Source organism: Verticillium nonalfalfae, assembly GCF_003724135.2.
Source record: "Verticillium nonalfalfae strain VnAa140/NRRL 66861 chromosome Unknown scaffold_58, whole genome shotgun sequence".
NCBI classification, from domain to species: Eukaryota; Fungi; Ascomycota; class Sordariomycetes; order Glomerellales; family Plectosphaerellaceae; genus Verticillium; species Verticillium nonalfalfae.
In genome coordinates this window covers 93,338-112,461 of record NW_021167283.1, presented here as the reverse complement: position 1 = coordinate 112,461, position 19,124 = coordinate 93,338, and the positions used below count along the sequence as shown (strand labels likewise).

The 19,124-nt window shown below is 61.6% G+C and overlaps 5 protein-coding genes across 5 annotated transcripts; 2 read left to right on the top strand and 3 right to left on the bottom strand.

Moving 5' to 3' along the window:
* Window positions 1–577: 577 nt before the first annotated feature.
* On the bottom strand, window positions 578–2,433 carry D7B24_007328 (uncharacterized protein; the record flags this gene model as incomplete). The annotated part of the gene is made up of 2 exons (XM_028641438.1): window positions 578–2,229; window positions 2,376–2,433. 2 exons carry the CDS (start codon window positions 2,431–2,433, stop codon window positions 578–580), a joined length of 1,710 nt encoding a protein of 569 aa, XP_028494537.1.
* Window positions 2,434–3,586: 1,153 nt separating this feature from the next.
* On the bottom strand, window positions 3,587–4,920 carry D7B24_007327 (uncharacterized protein; the record flags this gene model as incomplete). Its single annotated transcript, XM_028641437.1, has 2 exons — window positions 3,587–4,278; window positions 4,350–4,920. The coding sequence occupies 2 exons, from the start codon at window positions 4,918–4,920 to the stop codon at window positions 3,587–3,589; spliced, it is 1,263 nt and encodes a 420-aa protein (XP_028494536.1).
* Window positions 4,921–7,476: 2,556 nt separating this feature from the next.
* On the top strand, window positions 7,477–8,775 carry D7B24_007326 (uncharacterized protein; the record flags this gene model as incomplete). The annotated part of the gene is made up of 1 exon (XM_028641436.1): window positions 7,477–8,775. The coding sequence occupies one exon, from the start codon at window positions 7,477–7,479 to the stop codon at window positions 8,773–8,775; it is 1,299 nt and encodes a 432-aa protein (XP_028494535.1).
* An 82-nt stretch (window positions 8,776–8,857) lies between these two features.
* D7B24_007325 (uncharacterized protein) lies at window positions 8,858–9,552 on the bottom strand (the record flags this gene model as incomplete). Its single annotated transcript, XM_028641435.1, has 2 exons — window positions 8,858–9,024; window positions 9,090–9,552. The coding sequence occupies 2 exons, from the start codon at window positions 9,550–9,552 to the stop codon at window positions 8,858–8,860; spliced, it is 630 nt and encodes a 209-aa protein (XP_028494534.1).
* A 464-nt stretch (window positions 9,553–10,016) lies between these two features.
* D7B24_007324 (uncharacterized protein) lies at window positions 10,017–16,535 on the top strand (the record flags this gene model as incomplete). Its single annotated transcript, XM_028641434.1, has 1 exon — window positions 10,017–16,535. The coding sequence occupies one exon, from the start codon at window positions 10,017–10,019 to the stop codon at window positions 16,533–16,535; it is 6,519 nt and encodes a 2,172-aa protein (XP_028494533.1).
* Between the last annotated feature and the right edge of the window lie 2,589 nt (window positions 16,536–19,124).

Below are 19,124 nucleotides of genomic sequence, written 5' to 3'. Positions count from 1 at the left end.
AGAGGTGGGCAGTCTTGGGCGGCAGCATGCTTTGTCGTTGACTCTTTCTCCTGGTGGAGTCTGACTGGAGCGAGCATGTGCACCAAGCCCTGGGATTTGAATCGAGGCAGTTTGTGATTTTTCGGCGTTTCAGGCTTCATCGCGCCGGCGTGCGCTGGATATCCAGGGAGTAAACTGGCCAGTTCAAGCCGGCATTCTTGGTCTCTATGTGAAAGGGTTTGGAATCAAGGCTTTCCCCTGGCCGTTGGGCTACTTTTCTCTCCCTCTCTCAACAGGGAGCATGGATAGGTTGGACTCAATGTGGGAAGAGGTCCCTTCTCTCCACGTTACCTTAGGCTAGGCAAAAGAAATTGGCAGTTCCATCCCGATGGCGTTTGACGTTTGACGTTTGTGAAGTGTTTGGCATTGCGTGAGACGGCCGTTCAGTCATCATGCTGGCTTTCCCCGTTTCCCTTTCATGAACCTGCTAGACGTGCCTGCCAGTGATCTATGTACCCATCCTCATCCAACACCAGTGATCGCTGAGAGGCCTGATTGAGGGACAAAAGAGAAGTCAAAAAAAAAGAAAAATAGACACTCAGTTTTTTGCAACCTGGAGAATTCTCTTCTCCATCTCCTCAAACGGATCAACGACCTCTCCATACCTCTCAAAGACGCCCTTCCTGTACCCGATGTCGACCCTCTCGACAGCCTCGTCCTCCTTCCACCTGGCGCCGATGAGCTCGTCAAACGTCTCGCCCTCCTTCCTCTCCCGCGCCCAGACGGCCTTGTAGGCGCCGCCGAGCGCGCAAGCGTTGCCGCCGACGTCGAGCCTGTAGACGCCCTCGGCGCCGCCGAGGACCTCGCCCAGCACCTGCCCGATGGCCGGGTTTAGCGAGCCGCCGCCGACGAGGTAGATGCGACGTGGCTGCGCGGGGAGCCCCTCGCTGGGGGCGTGGACGAGGTTGCGGCTGCGGAGGCGCATGCTGAGGGCCTGGCTCTCGACAATGATGCGGGCGTCTGTCTCGGGGGTCCACTCCTCCTTGGCCTCGGCGAGCGCACCGCTCGGGGAGAGGGTGTGTCGGTAGGTGCCGGCGCGGATGTTGGGCACGATTTCCGGGCGGGGGAAGTAGAGACCGAGCTTCCTGTCGTCCTTGTCCGAGGCGGCACCGAGGACGGGTGTCGACGTGACGGCCTCGTTGAAGGCGGCCCAGGGGTCCTTGTCGTCGTTGCCGACGCGGTCGCGGATCTGCTCACGCGCGAGACCACCGTTCTTGTAGCACAGCATGAACATGTACTGGCCGGGGGTCGTCGGGTGGTTCATGAAGTGGTAGCTGGCGTCGGGCTTGTAGATGGGCGTGATCATGAGAAAGGTGCTGCTGGTGCCGAGGGAGACGATGGCGTCCATGGGCCGCAGCGGCAGGGCGAGGATGGTGGCTGGGTTGTCGCCGGTGAAGGGCGTAATGTGGCAGTCGGCGGCGAAGCCGTGGCGGCGCTGGAAGTAGGGGGCGATGGTGCCGAGAGAGGCGCCGCCGTCGTGTTCAGGTTCGCCGAGCTTCGCGCGCAGGGCGGCAGCCTTGTCCCCACCACCGCCGGCGGCGAGGGAGACGAGCTCGTCGGACCAGGCAGCCGAGGGAATGTCCCAGAGGTTCATGCCCGTAATGTCGCTGATGTCGAAGGGGGCGATGCGGCCCAGGAGCAGGGAGGCGAGGAAGGAGGAGATGAGCGATATGCGGGCGGTGGCGGCGTACATGGCGGGCCGCTTCTCGCGGAGGCGCATGATCTGGGTGCCAGTGAAGCGGTGGTGGGCGGCGCTGCCAGTGACGTGGGCCAGACGCTGGGCGTCGCCGAGGTGCTCGTCGAAGCGGTCACACTGGGCCTGGGTGCTGCCATCCTGCCAGTTGGGAGCGTAGGGGTGGGAGAAGGCATCGGCGAGCTGGTCGACGAGGGCCTTGGCGGGGTCGAGGTTGGCGAGCAGGGCCTCGGCCTCGGCGGACCAGTACGTGCTGCCGTGCTGCTGGCAGGAACCGGAGATGCCCTTGATGCGGGCCACGCTGTCGCGGCTCGTCTCGCGCAGGCGGTCGAGGGCTAGGTCGAGGGCCTCGAGGAAGAGGGCTACGGGGGCAAAGACCTCATGTTCGGCGTCGTTGGTGAGGACGCCTTTTGTGATGTTGTACTTGGAGCCAAAGTCGGCGTCAAAATCGACCTTGACCTCGGCGACGACGGTGAGGTCGGATTGGACAACGATGGCTGGCTGGTCAGCGTACGGTCTGGTGAAGATTGTGGTCAAGTCCAGAGGGTAGTGATGGGATGGAGAGGAGGTCTGTTTTGGAGGGGCAGCAGGGGCAGCAGCAGGCAGGCGAGGGGCAGGCGAGGGGATGAGGGGCAGGAAGTACCTTTGAGCTGCTGCGTCGACAGGTCGAACCCAAGATACAAGGGGCCCTCGGCAGACATGACGGGCGAGGAGGAGGATGCAGAGTCGGAAGAAACGAGAAAGGAGAAAAATCAAAAAAATCAAAAAAAGAGAAACAGGCAGAAAAGACCAGGCTCTTGGTCCTTTAAACACCAGACCCCCCTCATGTGTGACCGTCACTCGATTTTTTCCGGGTCAGCCCATCATCGTGACGCGGGGATGGCGGCAGTACCTCTCAGCGTACCTATCTGGGTGTCTGGGGTCCAGGCTGCTCAACGCGACAAGCCTCCGAGCTCAGAGTGACATGCGCATCTTCGAGCGGCAGAAACGGGGGACCCTCTCAGCCTTGGCCGCCCGAGCAGGGTGGGACCCCTCATTCTGCTTTGCTGGCCCGCCAAGATGTGGCCGCAAAGCTCCTGAGACGCGATTTAGGCTAAAGTGCAGGCCCTCCTTGGTGCTCAAAGTGCTTGGTGCTCAAGGTGCTTGGTGCTCAAAGTGCTTAGTGCTAAGGGCTAGGTGCTAAAAGTGCGAGGTGCTGCTATCCTTGGGGCGCGCCATTACCCTTAGCCTGTCAAGCTTCCCAGCGAGTCGGGTCCCCAGCGCTTGTGCTGCCGTGGGCTCATGCGCGCCAATCGTCATCTTGGCTGGTGCCAGCACTCGGAGTGTCGCCTTTCAAGCTCTTGGCGCTGAGGGTCCAGGTCCCGATCGTGTCTTTCTGTCCGAGCATCCCGGGGATGAACGCCATGTGGAGAGCCCGACCGAGATGGGAAGGTCGAGGTGGCCTCCGACGTCGGCGTCGACAGGCATTGCATCATCATAAAAGCATCGCGAAGGCCAATATCAGATTACGGCGAAGTGAGAAAAATGGTAATTGAAGAATTGCATGCCGGCAGAGCTACCTTTGTGCGTCGCCCGTCAACCAGCGTGAGCTGTGTGTAGCCTCAGCTCGGTCAAACCCTCCCCCAAAAAAACGCCATTCCCACGCAGGACGCACCTGCGCCAGCCAGCCTGTCCCAGCCGTGTGGCCGGCTGTTTTTTTTTTGCTGGACCAATTGGGAATTCAAATGCCATGTTGGAAAGCCACATCGGCAGAACAAATGCCATGTCGGCATGACCAGAATTCCATGACCTCTCCGCGGCTGACGAAAAGACATGAAAAAAAGAAAAAAGAAGAATCACGGTACATCTCAGCGCTCACTGGTGCTTCTCGTGGGCGTGGCCATTGCCATTGCCATTCGCGTGGCTGTGCCCATTGCCGTTGGCGTGTCCGTTGCCGTTGCCGTTCGTGTGCCCATGGTCATGGTCATGATCATGGTCGTCCTCGTCCTCCGACTCGGGCGACGCCCGCTGGCTGACCTCGCCCGCGATGTACTCGTCAAACTTGCCGGCGACGGGCGCCTCCTTGGGCACGTAGCGGATCCGCACGCGGCGCACACCGCGCACCTTGGCGCCGACGCGCTCGCGCACGGCGGCCTCGACCTCCCGCGCCTCCTCGACGGTCCAATCGCCGGGGACGGCGAGCTCGACGTCGACGAGGTAGTTCTGGCCGCTCTTGACGCCGGCGACATCGCGGACCTCGACGTCACGGCCGACGCCGCGGGCCTCGAGGCTCGCGCGGGCGTGGCGCGTGACCGAGGCGCGGACGTCGTCGTCGATGCTGCGGTCGGCGAGCTCGTAGAGGGCGCTGACGGTGTTCTCGGCGCCGGCCTTGACGACGAGGAGCGAGATGAAGAGGCCGCCGACGGGGTCGAGCCAGGCGGCGTTGGAGAGGATGTTGGCGCCGAGGACGACGGCGAGGGTGACGACGCCCGTGAGCGAGTCGACGCGGTGGTGCACGGCGTTGGAGGCGAGGACGGAGGATTTGCGTTCGCGGGCAACTTTCATGGCTGCTGCTGTCAGTTTCTTTCTGCCTCATGTCTCTTTCGTCTGCCTCTCTCTCTCTCAAGCACAAACTCACTTGCGTGGTAGAGCCACTCCTTGATGGCCACGGTGCCGGCGGCCAGCCACGCGGCGTGCAGACTGGGCCCGGCATGACCGTGGCCGTGGGCGTGGCCGCCGTGGCTGTGGCCGTGGTGCATGTGGGCAATGGCGTCGGCGGCGGCGGCGGGGTCGAGGAAGAAGTGGGCGTGCAGGGTCAGCAGGCTGCTCCAGAACATGAAGAGGCCGCCGCCGAGGAGCATGCTCGAGACGCCGAGGGAGCCGAGGCTCTCGACCTTGCCGAAGCCGGCGGGGAAGGCGTCGGTCGGCGGCTTCAGGGACCACGAGACGGTGGCGAGGGTCAGGATGTCGGAGGCGAGGTCGGTCAGCGAGTGCCAGGCGTCGGCGATGAGGGCCTGGGAGCCAAAGGCGTAGCCGCCGGCGCCCTTGGCGAAGGCCATGCCGAGGTTGGAGAAGAGGCCGATGCGGGTGATGCGGACGCCGGCGTCGTTCTTGTTGGAGGAGGTCAGGTACGTGTTGTCATGGTGGTGGTGGTGGTGGCCGTGGCCGTGCGAGTGCCCGCCGTGGGAGCGCTTCTGGTCGGCGCCCATTGTGCGGTTGATGCTCGCGAACGCTGTCGAGGGGTCGGGGACGAGTGGTCGCGTGCGTGTCGGCGCGGGCGGTCGTGTTCGCCGTGACGGGGACAAGAGCGGTGGTGGTGGTGTTGTGGTTCGCGTCGGCAGGGTGCTGTGGCAGCGAAAAGCGCGTCGAGAGCGAGGTCGATGTCTTGGGTCAAGGGTGGTGTTGGCGGTCGTCGTGATGGAAGAGACGGGCGGCCGAAAGGGATGAGGCGCAGTGCTGTAGCAAGGGGCGAGGGAACACGAAGGTGTGAAGGACAGGGAGCGACGACAGGAGGACAAGGAGCGAGATGTAGTCGTCGTCGTATTGGACAAGACAGCCACCAGTGGTTGAGGTTGATGTGGCCTCTGTCTCACGGAAGGAGACGAACAGAGTTGAACGAGGCGACGGAAGACGGGCCTCCAGACGGACGGATACGTGCCGGTGGCTGCTGCGGACGTCACGCCTACGGCGACCGTTGGGGATCCTCGCACAGCGGGCGCAGGCGAGGGTACGCAGGCGGCCCAGGGCTGGACGCTGCGCACGCGTAGGCCACCGCCAGCCAGGCGAAGGCGGGCCTGGGCAGACATGACCAGCAGCCAAGGGCAAGGTACTGGCTCCCTCACCTCAGAAACCTTGGACACCTCCCGAGTAGGTACGTACAGATGGCCGTGGACACCTCCCGAGTAGGTACGTACAGGTGGCCGTGGCAGGTACCGCAGGGCAGTGGGCGAGGACGAGCGTGAGGGGAAAGGGAAAAGGAGATGAGGGGATGAGGGGAGGGGGGGTACGGGACGAAGATGCCGCGCGTTACATGAATGCTTGTATGTCAGCACCAGGACAGAGGGAGAGAAGGGGAAAAAAAAAACACGATGCCAGCTCTGCTGGTGTGTATTCTCCAGAAAAGAGACGCGACGCCATGGACTTGATGTCACGCATCTGGGTCCTCGTCCGACGCCGGCATGACTTCAATTGCACACCAGCCCACCATCTCAGCCGGCGGTCAGTACTGGTACCTGCCTACCTGCCTACCTGCCTACCTGCCTACCTAGGCACCTCAGGTAGGTACAGCTCCCAGCACCCCTCAGCACCCTTCAGCGCCCCTTAGGCGGTCCCTTCGGGCTTTCGTATGTCCCCCTGTTCTGCCCCCCGTCATCAGCCCATTTTTGGCACACGCCCCGCCCTCTGCCCTGCCATCGACCAGGAAGAAAAGGTACTTTTCTGGCTGCTGCGAGCCGCACGAGCACGAGCCACACAACTCCACATGCTGCGTCAGCTTCTCCTCTCGCTCCCAAATTTCCAAGGATCTTGCCATTCCAGTGAAAATGGATTCAATGCACCCAGATCAACGCAATGGCGGCCCCGACGACGGCACAGAGCCTTCAGCCCGTCTCTTCCCCCCCTGACTCAAATCAAACAGAGAGATTCGCGGCCCCGTCACAGACGCCTGCCCGACCCACGTTGACTGCCGTTGTCGCCGTCAGAGGTACGCAGCAGAGCCACCCTCTTTGCCATCGCTGCTGGGCTTCGTTCCGGGCGCCACGGGATGTGGGCGGTGGGGGCGATCCGATCTGGCAAGCCCCGGCGCCACAGCCTGCTCCTGCGATGGGGGGTTTGCTGAGCGCCCTCTACCCAGAAGAGATGCATCCCGCGCATTGCTGTTTTTTCGAAGCCTGATGGCAACTGTTGACAGCGGCCCGGCCGGCGCGTGTTCTCTCGAGCCTCTTTACTTCTGCCTTGACGCACACGTCAGGTGTATCAATTCCCTTGACCACCACCATCCATGAACCTTGGCTTCGACTCGAGCGGTACTGGAGCGCGTTCGAGGTACTGGGCCTTTCACGGTTCGTTGGATATTTCCACAGCCGTATTCTTCCTGAGCATGGAGGTTTGAGGAAAGCGTTGAAAGGGGGTTCAATGGCACCTACAAAAAACCTACCATTTGATTTACCATCCGATTTAGGCAGAAAAGTCTGTTGTACGCAAGAATGAAGACCAAAAGGCCATGGCAAGATGCCTGACTGGGAGCAAATCATTTCAGGACTAGAGGAACATCATGCGAAGAGGAGTCCGTCAGGCTGTGTTTCCCTGCAGAGCTTAATGCAGTTGCTTGTCTGCACATTGGAATCCGAATGTGTCATGTGGATGGATAGGAGAAATCCGTACTGTTATTGCACCTCGCATATAATTCTCGCCACAAAGTACCTAGATGCATTTGTCACCGTCTCAAGCGTCAAGCCTATAGTGAGCCAACCTGGGGTAGGCAAGCTATAGCCCCACCTGGCCAGCCACAGCGCCACAGACCCAGTGGCACTCGAAAAAGCAACGATCCATGACGATGACGCTACATGCACCGCCGGCTGAGCCTCACGTTCGACACTGCAAAAAAAGAAGGACGAGGCGGACCTGGACAACCACGCGGCCGCATGCAAGAACGCGCGTTAAAAGTTGACGAGTGCACGGCGACTCAATTAGTAGTGTAGCAGCATAGCCGTCCGACACGACAGTCCGACACGACGCCGACACGCCTCCGACGCGAGTCCAAAGGCATGACGTCCCCCATGGGCAAGCCTCTCATGCGCATACCCTACACCGAGCTCTTTGCGCCGCCGACCCTGATCCCCCGCAACGCAAACACCCTCCCCGGCGCCGTCGCCGCCCTCACGCGCTTCCTGACGGCGCCGGTCGCCGATGGACGGTCGCCGACGACCGTCATCCTGTCGGGTGCCGGCCTCTCCGTGTCGAGCGGCCTCGCCGACTACCGCGGCGCCAAAGGCACGTACCGCGTCAACAAGACGTACCGGCCCATCTACTACCACGAGTTTCTCGCGAGCCATGAGGCCCGCAAGCGCTACTGGGCCCGCAGCTTCCTCGGCTGGCCCTCGCTGCAGCGGGCCCGCCCCAACGCCGGCCACCGCGCCATCGCGGACCTCGGCGGCACCACGGACAGCAGCAGCAGCAGCAGCAGCACCGGCTCCGGCCTCGGCCTCGTCAGCGCCGTCATCACCCAGAACGTCGACAGCTTCCACCCGCAGGCCCACCCGCACATGCCGACCCTCGAGCTCCACGGCTACCTGCGCAACACGGTCTGCGTCACCTGCCGCAGCGAGTTCCCGCGCGATGCGTTTCAGGCCGAGCTCGCGCGCCTGAACCCGGCCTGGGCCGCCTTTCTCGAAGAGGTGCTCGCCTCGGGCGCCCTCGAGACGGAGGACCCGGACGAGCGCCGCGCCAGGGGCATGCGCACCAATCCCGACGGCGACGTCGACCTCCCCGGCGCCCCTTACACGACCTTTCGCTACCCGGCGTGTCCGAGCTGCCTCGCGCACCCGCCGCCACGAGCTGCTGATGGTGACGGAGTTGACAGGGCTGCAGGGGCTCACGTCGTCGAGGTCGACGGCGACGGCGCCTGGAAGCCGGGCCGCAGCACGGCAGGCATTCTCAAGCCGGCCGTCATCATGTTTGGCGAGAGCATACCGGCCGAGGTCAAGGCGGCGGCCGAGGCGGCCGTTGACGGCGCCGGGCGGCTGCTCGTGCTGGGGACGTCGCTGGCGACCTTTTCGGCGTGGCGCATCGCCAAGCGCGCGCTCGACCGCGGCATGCCCATTGCCGTCGTCAACGTCGGCGGCGTGCGCGGCGAGGAGCAGCTCTTTGCGGGGGTCGACTGGAAGCAGACGGGCGAGCAGCGGGTGCGCGTCGAGCTGTCGACCGACAAGGTGCTGCCGGCTGTCGTAGAGACGCTGCGCAGGACCAACGGCGGCACCGGCGTCAAGGTGCCGAGAGACGCGGCCCCGGTGGCGTCCGAGGTGCCGAGGGGAAACCATGGCGCGTTCAAGGACATGTTATCATAGGGGAAGAGCAAGAGCAGTGTAGTTTGTATTCATATTTTTTCCCTTTTGATTCTTTGACAACCCCCCGTGCTTTTTTCGTTGCTTAGAAGAAGCTGCCCATGCCGGTTGCTTGTTGCTGCTGTGGCTTGGGCGATTCGGGAAGGGCCTCGCTGGTGTGCGCGGTTCGTGGGGCGGCCTCGGCGTCCAGCTTGGCCTTGGCATTTGCCTTTTCTTTTCGGACGGCATCATCGCGCTCGATTTCGCGTAGAACTGTAAAGAGAACATAGTCAGCGACGTGGTGTTTGCCGAGTCAAAGTCCTTTCGGTCAGCCTTACCGTCGTCCCAGCCCTGCTCCCGCGCCGCGTCGCCCGTGCCCAGCGCCCGTTCGACGTCGACCTTCTCCCCCCGCTGTATCCTCTCGACAACCTCCCGCAGCAAGCCGATGCGCACGTCAGACTGGCGCATGAACGTGTCGAAACGCTGGCGCAGGGCAATCATGTTGATGGACATGGAGCCGATGAGGAGGAAGATGACGAGATAGAAGGTGGCGGGGTTCCACTCCTTGGAGCGCTTCGGCTTGACGCGCTTGATCATGGGGTCGTCTTGCAGTTTCTCTTCGCGGCGAAAGGGTTTCGGGACGAGGGACTTCCAAAAGTCGGTCGAGGCGACGCTGGGGAGAGAGGAGGAGGGGCGGCATGCCGGCAGGTTGCTGCGTGTGATGATGGAGGGGGCTGCTCGGGTCACTGTTCGCAAAGGTGCTGCTGATGCTAGCAGCGTTCGGTTGATATGGCGAGACATGGTGGTGATTCTATGTACAGATGACAGATGAGGTCCTGCAAGAGGAGGAAAAGGGAAGGAAAATGATGAGCAGAGGTTGAATCGAATGTGAGGTGAGGCTCGGAGATGGTTGCACCTGCAGCTTGCAGATGGCGAGAAAAACCGGGGTCCAAATGCAGCGATGGCACCAGCCACATGCATGGAAATCCCACCACACTCCCCAGCCACAGTCCGTTACCCTGGACAACCGGCTCAAAAACGGTGCAGAGAGTAACAAACCGAGAGACGGTCTCGACCCCGAAACCCTGAAGCCACACACATCGCGACGTCACGTCACGAGAGAGACTCAATTGCTTCTGCTCTTGATACCACTGTCAACTTCATTGCCCGTAGTTTTTGGGCCTAGGGCCTCTGCTACCAATTTTGTCTTCTTGCTTCCCTTGGTCCATCCTCTCCACGACGGCACGCCCCATGACACGACGCACATGACTTCCCTCCAGAACAAGGTCGACGCCGTCAAGGCCGCCATCACACCGACGACAACATGCACCTCCGCGACGACAGTCCTCCTCAAGGACCTCCTCATCGCCGAATCCGATTCTCACACGTCACCACCACCACCACCAACAACAACAACAACAACAACAACAACAACAGCCTCGAGCAACCCCACCAGCAAGCCCGCGAGAGGCGCGTCCGCCCGCCCCAAAACCCCCTCCACCACGCGACAGCGAGCGCCAACGACGACGACGACGACGAGAACAACAGCAGCGCGCCAGCCGAAACCCGAAAATGACCTCTCGAGCAAGGAAAAGGCCGCCCTCGCCACCCATGTCGTCAACGCCGGCCTCAAAGCCCTCACCGAGACGGCCAAACCAGCTACCACGGCGCCTCCGAGTCAACCCACCGAACCAGCGCCACGAAAGCGCTCCGACGCTGAGCCGAGAAGAGGCCTCCGACGGTCGAGCTCCATGCCCATGTCGCCCCTGCAGCCGCGCGCCCTGAACCGCGTCTCGACGTCGCCGATGCTGCCCAAGACGGCCACCGGCCGGCCGCAGTCGGCCCACGGCGGCGCCGCAGCGTCCAGCTCGTCTTCGTCGTTCGCCAGCGCGTGCCTGCCGCTCGTCGAGTGCCTGCGCGTCTCCTTTGCCTGCCTGCGTTCGCTGCACGCCGCCGGCAAGGTGACGCTGCCTGAGGGCCAGCTCGAGGCCGGCATGTCCTCGTTTGTGACGAAGCTGCTGGGTCTCGGCCTGCAGGACCACGCCCTGAGGGAACTGGCCGTCTTGAAGAGGAGGCTTGCACAGCTGGATGCGACGAAGCCGAGCACCAAGACGGATAAGGCGGCGGTGGCGGCTTCTCATGCGAACACACTGGCGACAAATCCGGCCGATCTTCTCGATTACGGCGCCATCAAGGCCTCTGGTGCGATTCTCGGCCTCGTCATCACGTCTCAGCTGCACGCTCTGCGACTCATCGCGGCGGCAAAAAAGCCTGCTATGGTCGAGGCGGCGGTGCCCTTTCTCGGTGACCATCCTTCCTCACCGATGAACCTGTTGTCGCGATACGCCAAAGAGTCGGCAGCGGCGAAAAACAAGGCGGCGCGCCAGCTCGAACAGTTCTCCCAGCTCATCTTGTCCCTGCCGCCAAGCGTGTCCAGCAAGGAGGATACCCTCGCCACCGAGAATCGCCTCAGCTGCTCACCGACGGCAGCTCTCCAGCTCCACTCTCTCGGCTTCGAATACCGCCTCTGCTGGTGGGCCATGGCCGGACACGAGGCCGACGTGGACGGCGATCTCATGCTGCCCCTGTCTCGCTGCATGGCGGCTTTCGTCCGGCGCTGCTCGACGCCCACGCCGGCGGCTTTCCAGGTCGCGCGCGGCGCCTACACGCGCATCACCGACCTCTGCGCACAGCAGCGCCTGCAGCCCTCGACCTCAGCCTCTTCCCCGCTGGCGGCCATCTACCAGACCCTCGGCACCCTCGCGCAGAGCGCGCGCCTGTTCACCGAAGCCGCGACCTGGCTGACACTGGTCAAGGGCCACCTCGACCCGGAACAGAGCTCGGCCGCCAAACGCTGCTCGGTAGCAGCACAGCTGCTCGCTGTTCAGGCGAAGCGCGAGGACACGCCGACCGAGGAGCTCGAGTCTCTGCTCCAAGCGATCATCGGCGAGCTCAAGGGCACACTCAAAGGCGACTCGGCCGAGCTCGAGGAGCTCATGATTAACCTCACGGCCGCGAGGCGGTCAACTGTCGGCCTCTTGGTTCACAAGGAGTCTTCCTTACCTCGACATACGACCGCCTCCTGTCACGACTTTGTCCTGCAGTTTCCGCACTTTGCCCTGCGCTGGATGGGCAAGGCACCGGCGAGGGACGCCGACGCGAAACACACGATTCGCTACGACCAACGACGGCAGACTCTCCTCGCGACGGCCACGCAGATTATGGACTCGGCCTTTGTCGTCCTCAAGGCCAAGATTTCGAAAGACGACATGCCGTGGACTCAGCTCGACGGAACGCTACAGGACTGCCTCACGCTTCTTGAGCACCTCGGCGAGACGAACCTGCTGCAGAAGAGCGACGGCGCCAACACGTACCCTGTCAAGGTCTCCTCGCTCTACTACTACCATGCCGATCGTGTCCAGCGCAGCGGCGGCGAAAAGGAGGACAGCAAGGCCGTTCTGCGGCCCATCAAGCGCTCGATCGAGGCCGTCGCCGACCGGTCGCCGCGCGAAAAGGAGCGCGCCCAGCTCGTCAAGAAGCTCGAGCGCTTCTCCGAGCTCTCGCGGGCTTCTGGGCGCCTCGCTGAGGCCCGCGACGCTCGTAAGGCCATCTGCACAAACATGGTGGAGGATGGCGTCCTCGCAGCCGTTGCCGCGAGCCTCAATGACAAGGCGCCCGCCCTGGCCTGGAGGGCCGACGCCAAGACGGAGGCGCTGTCGCGCACGCTGGCCGCCATGGTCAAGCTCGACCAGGCCTGGAGCGACTGGACGTTTTTCCTCGCCGAGCTCGAGCGCGCCGCCGTGCTCGAGCACCTCATCCAGATCATCGTCTCGGATGCCGCCAAGAGCAGCGGCAGCAGCAGCAAACCGACCGGCCTCTCGAGCTCCGTGCCCGATGCCCTGCTGAGGCTCTACTCGCTCGAGCGCTTCCCCGTCCGCAGGCTGCGGACGCTCTGCCTGCTGCTCGCCATGAGCATGGGCGAGCAGCAGGAGTTCCAGTCCCTGCGCGTCCAAGTCGATGCGACCCTCGATGCCTGCCGCAGCAGGGCCTTCGGCGACGACGCTTCCCTCGCCAAATTCCTCCCCCACCACGAGGCATATCTCGCATCCATGATTGCTCTCATCGACACAGATCCAGCTTCGGCGACGAACGATCTCGAGGCGCCTGTCGCGGCATGGCGCGCCATGATCGCGCGCTGCACATCCGTCGACGACATGTACGCCTGCGTCGATGACCCGGAGCAGCTCTTGCGACACTTTGGCTCCGTCGAGGCCTTTGCCAACTTGCGCGGCGACGATGCGCTCCGTCTCGCCGTCCTCGAACTATCCACCGACCTGGCCCGCCTCATGACGAGCTCGTCCATCAACGCCGTGCTGCTCAGCCACAGCGCCCTCGCCGACCACTACCTCGATCTCGGCCACGAAGCCAAAGCCAAGGACATGCTCGCCAGAGCCGCTCTGCTCGCCGCACCAGACGAGTCAGAGGCGGGCCCATTATCGGGGTCGGAAGTGGCCTGGGTGAGCCTCCAGCTGTCATCGGTCGAATACCACCTCGCTGCGCACAACTACGTCGAGGCCGAGGCAGCTCTCGCGGAGGCCAAGGCCGCGTTTGACAAGCAGACGACGCTGCAAAAGGGCTCCAGCCTGCAGCGGAGGCTGCTCCTCGCGCGCGCGACCTATGTGTACTCACTCGTCGCCATGGGCAAGGGCGAGACGCACCAAGCCCTCAACTATGCCAAGAACAACGTTAAGCTTTTGTACTCGAGCTGGGCCAAGCTTGAGGCCCGCAACCCCGCCGCCTCGCACGAGTCCTCGCAGCTGTCCATCGTAACCAGCTCCGCCGACGAGGATGACAGCGGCAGCAGTGTCCAGAAGAGCACGACAGGCACCAACAGCAGCAGCATCCTCCACGTTGCCGATGGGCCCGACTACTGGGCCCTCGCCTGCGCCCTGCTGCGGAGCATGTTCCACCTGTCGTCCGTCTATGTGCACATCGGCATGTTCCAGGAGACGCTCTACTATGCGGAAAAGGCCCTGTCGATCGCAGAATCCATCGACTCGCTGGCTCACAAGACGCAGGCACAGAGCTGGATTGGATCCGTGTGGATCAGGGCCAACAAGCCTGAGAAGGGACTCAACCTGCTCCAGCGAGCGCGGGAGACGCTTGAGTCGCAGAAGCCGTCGCGACGAGCCATGCGCCTGGCGTGCGAACTCAGCGCCTCATACGGGTTACTCAAGGACCGGCAGAGCGAGGAGGAGCTGTTCGGCACGGCGGAGGCCATGCTCAAGATGCTCAGCAGGGCCGGCGTCGGCGGTGTTTCTGCGAACGAGGATGTGGTGGAGAAGATGCAGAAGCTCACCCTCGACGATGCGGCTACCGCGACGAAGACCGCGCGAGCCGCCCGCACGACGCGCGCCACGAGAACGACGCGTACTTCTGCGGCGGCACCCAAAGTTGCAGCCAAGAAGCCTGCCACGAAAGCAACAAGGACGAGGGCTGCTGCGCCCAAGACGAGAACAGCTGCTGCCGTCGACATTGCTCCCAAGGCCCCACCCAAGTCTCCCGCGCTGCAGACCTCGATGCTCATCAGCAAGGCACTCGCGCACCTCGACAAGAAGGACTGGCCGGCCGCCATGGAGCTGCTCGACGAGTCGCAGAAGACGTCCGTCGGGTTGAGGCAGTCTCTCACCGTGCAGGTCCACAGGGCGGCCTGTCTCATCGGGCAAAGCCTCGAGGAGATGCTCCACGATTCCGTCTTCTCCGTCGTGCAGGAATCCACCATTTCCTTCCCTGCCGTCGCCGCCATTGCTGGCACCGACAAGCATGCCGCAGACAAGGCGGCCGCCGCCTCGCCACCTGCTAGGAAATCGCGCGCGCGAGCCGCCACGCTGCAGAAAGACGCCAGGCAGGACACCAGCTTCGGCTTCGTCGAATCGCTGCAAAGGGCACTCGAATATCTTGTCGAGGCACACTCGATGGCCTTCGTCACAGGCGACGGCCACCTCGTGCTCCGCATCTCTGCTCTCCTGCAGAACACAACAATCTTCCTCTCGGCAGCCTCAAACCACACGGCCAAGAGCCTGCCGCATATCGACTTTGCAACCTGTTCCATGGAGCTGGCGCGCAACGTGACGTGGCGGCGCACGCGCAAGATGATTGCCGTCGAGCAGAGCGACGCCCCCTTCAGTGATATCTCGTGGCCCACGGCCCTCGCTCTCAAAGAGGGCCGTCGACTGAGCTGCGGCGTGACGACCGACGTTGCCCGGTTCCAGCGCGACTATGTCAACATCATCCCGGCGGCCTGGACCGTCGTGTCCATTTCGCTCAGCGAGAACCGTCACGACCTGTGCATCACCAAGCTGCAAGCCGACCACACGCCTTTTGTCCTGCGCTTGCCGCTTGAGCGTGCCGTCTCGCGTGACGCCGACACAGAAGTCTTTGACTTCGAACAGGGACACGGCGAGCTTCTCGAGGTCATCCGCCTTATCAACGAGAGCTGCCACGACGAAGGACGCGACTGGTCTGCCAAGGGCGCCAAAGCCGCATGGTGGCAAGAGAGAGAGGCTCTCGACAAGCGCATGAAACATCTCCTCGACAACATCGAACAGATCTGGCTCGGGGGGTTCAAGGGTATCTTCTCGCAGCACCCGCGGCGCGACGACCTGCTGTCGCGGTTTCAGAAGGCTTTCCAGAAGACGCTCGACAAGCACCTCCCGTCACGGAGGCAGGTACGCGGCAAGAAGGTCAACACAGCGCCCAAGATCACGCTCGACCCGCGCATCCTAGACCTTTTTGTTGGCCTAGGTGATCCCGCTTCACCTGATTTCGACCTCGACGAGGCGCTGACGGACCTTCTCTACTTCGTCGTTGATATCCTACAATTCCACGGGGAGAGGAACGCTTACGACGAGATTGACTTTGATTCGATCATGCTGGAGACGTATGACGCACTGCAGGTATATCATGCAGGCCTGAAGAGCTCGGATCCTGTCGAGGGGGCACACACCATTCTCATCCTCGACAAGGCCCTACATGCCTTTCCCTGGGAGTCACTGCCCTGTATGGACGGGCTCGCCGTCTCTCGCGTCCCCTCCATGGCATGTCTCCGCCGCCTTATTCTGGAGCAGCAAGACGACGCCGTCACTGGGGAGAAAACGCCGGCGGGCCACACAATCTCGGCGAAGAAGGGCACCTATATCCTAAATCCGGGCTCTGACCTCCCCAATACGCTCGGCACATTTCAGAAACCTCTCTCCGCCCTCGACGCGACATGGTCCAGCGTTGTCTCGCGCACCCCGAGCGAGGCCGAGTTTGAGGCTGCGCTCCGCGATTCAGACGTGCTGCTCTACTTTGGTCATGGTAGCGGTGCACAGTATATCCGCAGCAAGACCATTCGCCGCCTTGAAAAGTGCCGCGCCGCGGCGTTGCTGATGGGCTGCAGCTCCGCCAGTCTTACGGAGGCCGGCGAGTTCGAGGTCCACGGCCCCGTGTGGAACTACATGATGGCGGGGTGTCCCGCTGTTGTCGGCACGCTGTGGGACGTGACGGATCGGGACATTGACCGTTTCGCTGGACGGCTTTTTGAGGAGTGGGGCCTCATGGTCAGGGGATCGTTCCCGGTTGACAAATGGTCTGCCGGGCCAGCGAGCCTGGACGTCGTCGCGACAACGTCTGTTGTGGAAGCTGTCGTGAAAGCGAGGGATGCGGTGCGATTTCGGTACCTCACGGCCGGCGCTGTCTGTGTGTATGGTATTCCCGTCTATGTACGACCAGACACGCGGTGATCTTTTTTGTTTCTCTGCTTCTACGTGTATTCTAGTTAGTAGGACTGTACGTATTCGAGGCGTTGATCATGGCACTTGGGAGGGCATAGGGATTGGACAGAGCATAGCGTTTTTGGTTTTTTTGCTTCAAGAATGAGGAGACATGACGTTGCCTATTGACAACTTTGGTGCCTTGGCCAGGAATTACCTGCTTGAACGGGAAACAACAGCTACAGTCCGCTCGGACACTGTGCCCCTTCCTTTTGGCGTTGCTGCGCCGCTGCTGTGTTACTGCCATGTGCTTGGGCGTCGATACTCTTGTGGTCATGTTCACGCACGTTCACCGGTCTATCGGCGATGTGTAGGGAGGCGGGCATCAGGCGCAGCGTGTGGCAAGACTTGGGCACCACCAGCGGTCGAGATGCGATAGGGCCATCGGTCGGAGATGAGCGTGTTTGGGGGGTAGGGATACGACGTGGGTACCAGCTTGGTGGGGTGATCAATCAGGATCAGGGATGACGCTCGATCGTGGAGGGATGCACATGTAGCTTTGGTGTTCTGGTTCGTTGCCCCTGGGGTTTTGGGCTGTCTGCCTGCCAAGCCCTAGGACATCGATACTTTAATATTCATTCTCCTCCGCGTCTGATGATTGTATTTCAGCAGAAGATGCAAGCCCGGCGTCGTGACGACGCTAGGGGAGCAGTGCCGCGGACCAGGACTACCCCTGGCGGACACGATAATGCCACGAAGGAAGTTAGATGATGGGCCAGCCCAGCAGGGCCAACACCGGGGGGTTCGAGTATAGATGGCGCACAGCGGGTGGCTAGACTCCCGCTCCGGCGCTCCTCCAAGGACGGACTCGGATGTAACAATAAATGGCCATGACAAGGGCTGCCAGATCAGCGCCGAACAGAGGACAGTTAGGTACTCACGAAAAAGGAATTACGCCACACTCATGGACGGTCACCCCAGATTCATCAAGGGCATTGCCGTTGATTGACCTCGGCTGGAAGCGAAACGAAACCGAGCAGGGGTATACCCTAGGCTGCGGGCGCGTGAGAGGGGAATAGGTATAGCGGCGAACAATAAGGGGGGGCATGGCGGGTGTAGACACCAGGCCTCCCCGGAGTCCGGAATGGGTGTCATGCCGCGTTCAATCTCGAAGGTACTGTAGTGTAGCAACTGTACCATCGTTGCTGGTGCTCGCTTGTTGGATGACTGAGTCTCCAAGGTTCTCTGTGAAAAACGCTCCCCGAAAATTGATCGTCTACATGTACGCAATCAGGCATGTGCCTGCCTTGTAACCATTTCGTTCTAGATTGACCCACTGTAGAACTGTCTACCAGGCGCCGTAGGTTTGCGAAGTTCTCTACCCAAGTTGCAGCAAATGACAGGTAGGTCCATTCAGCCAGATTAGTGACCAAAGGCTCGTCTCATCCTCTCTCAGCTACATCGACTTGGATAGCGCTGTGTACGAGTCGGCCGGACAAGATCGAACGAGCCTGTTAGACATGTGGAAGTGGGAACAGCGTTCATAGTGGAGAAGACTTGAGACAAGCGTGCGTCTATTGTCCCTTGACTGGCGTTATGTTGTTGATCTAGTGTGATGCATAACCCATGGGTCCTGGCGCGTATGAACTTGTTACCAGTCAAAGCCATCATGGTTTGTCAGTCTTGTTGATCTTGTGTCAGCAGTTGTCAAATGACCGCGGTGCGAAGCGAAATGGCGTCGCACGACGAGGCGTCGCCATGGAGTCCTTCTCAAACCCTTCGTCTACGTACTGAATGCCAAGCCTCATTCTTTTGGTGTGTATTGAGTATCTCTTGGCGCTGCGGAGAAAGCCTGCCAAGATGTAGCATGAAGCTGCCGCCGCCAAGGATCGTGAGGATCAAGCACGGCTTTGGACCAGAATACGGTGGTGGAAGCTGTCACACTGAATCTGAGGTGATCTGAAGCAGCAGGTAAGGATGATCACACTCAGCACCACAGCCACAACCGCACTGCCCTCGTGATTGATCGACTGATGGACCTAGTGGAGTTGGCGCCGTGACATCCGACGGTCGAGTCTTGCAGGCGGGATGGGAGTCTAGGCGTTTACCTTGGCAACCTTATATGATGCGATGCGCGTGCGCCATTACGGTTGTATGCAGTTAGTACTGTATTTGGCGGGCCGTGGATGACTGAGTGTTGGTAGCAAGTTTCGAGAATCCTTAGGGAGCCTAGGGGGGGTGGTTTTCCTGGTACTGCAAGGGACGTCAACTGAGCGCCAATAGGGCCGATGATGTGCGGGAGGTTGGATTGGTGAAAATATCCCGAGATGCGCACAGCCGTCAGTCCTGCAAGCTGGCTGAAGAAGACGTTGACCCATGATCACCTGGACGTAAGGTCAGGCAGAGGAGGGAGACAGGCGGTCGGGCAGGCTAGACGGACGACATCAGACACGACTTGTTGATGACTGATGGCGTTGCGCCGGGGTGTCAGTTCTTACGCTCTGCTCCGTCCATTTGCGGAAGCAAAAAGCAGCCGAAGAAGCAAAGCATTGGCAAGCAATGGAGCTAGCAGCTGCTTTGACAGGTTGACAGGCGAGCGCCTGAGTCAGTGCCGCGCAC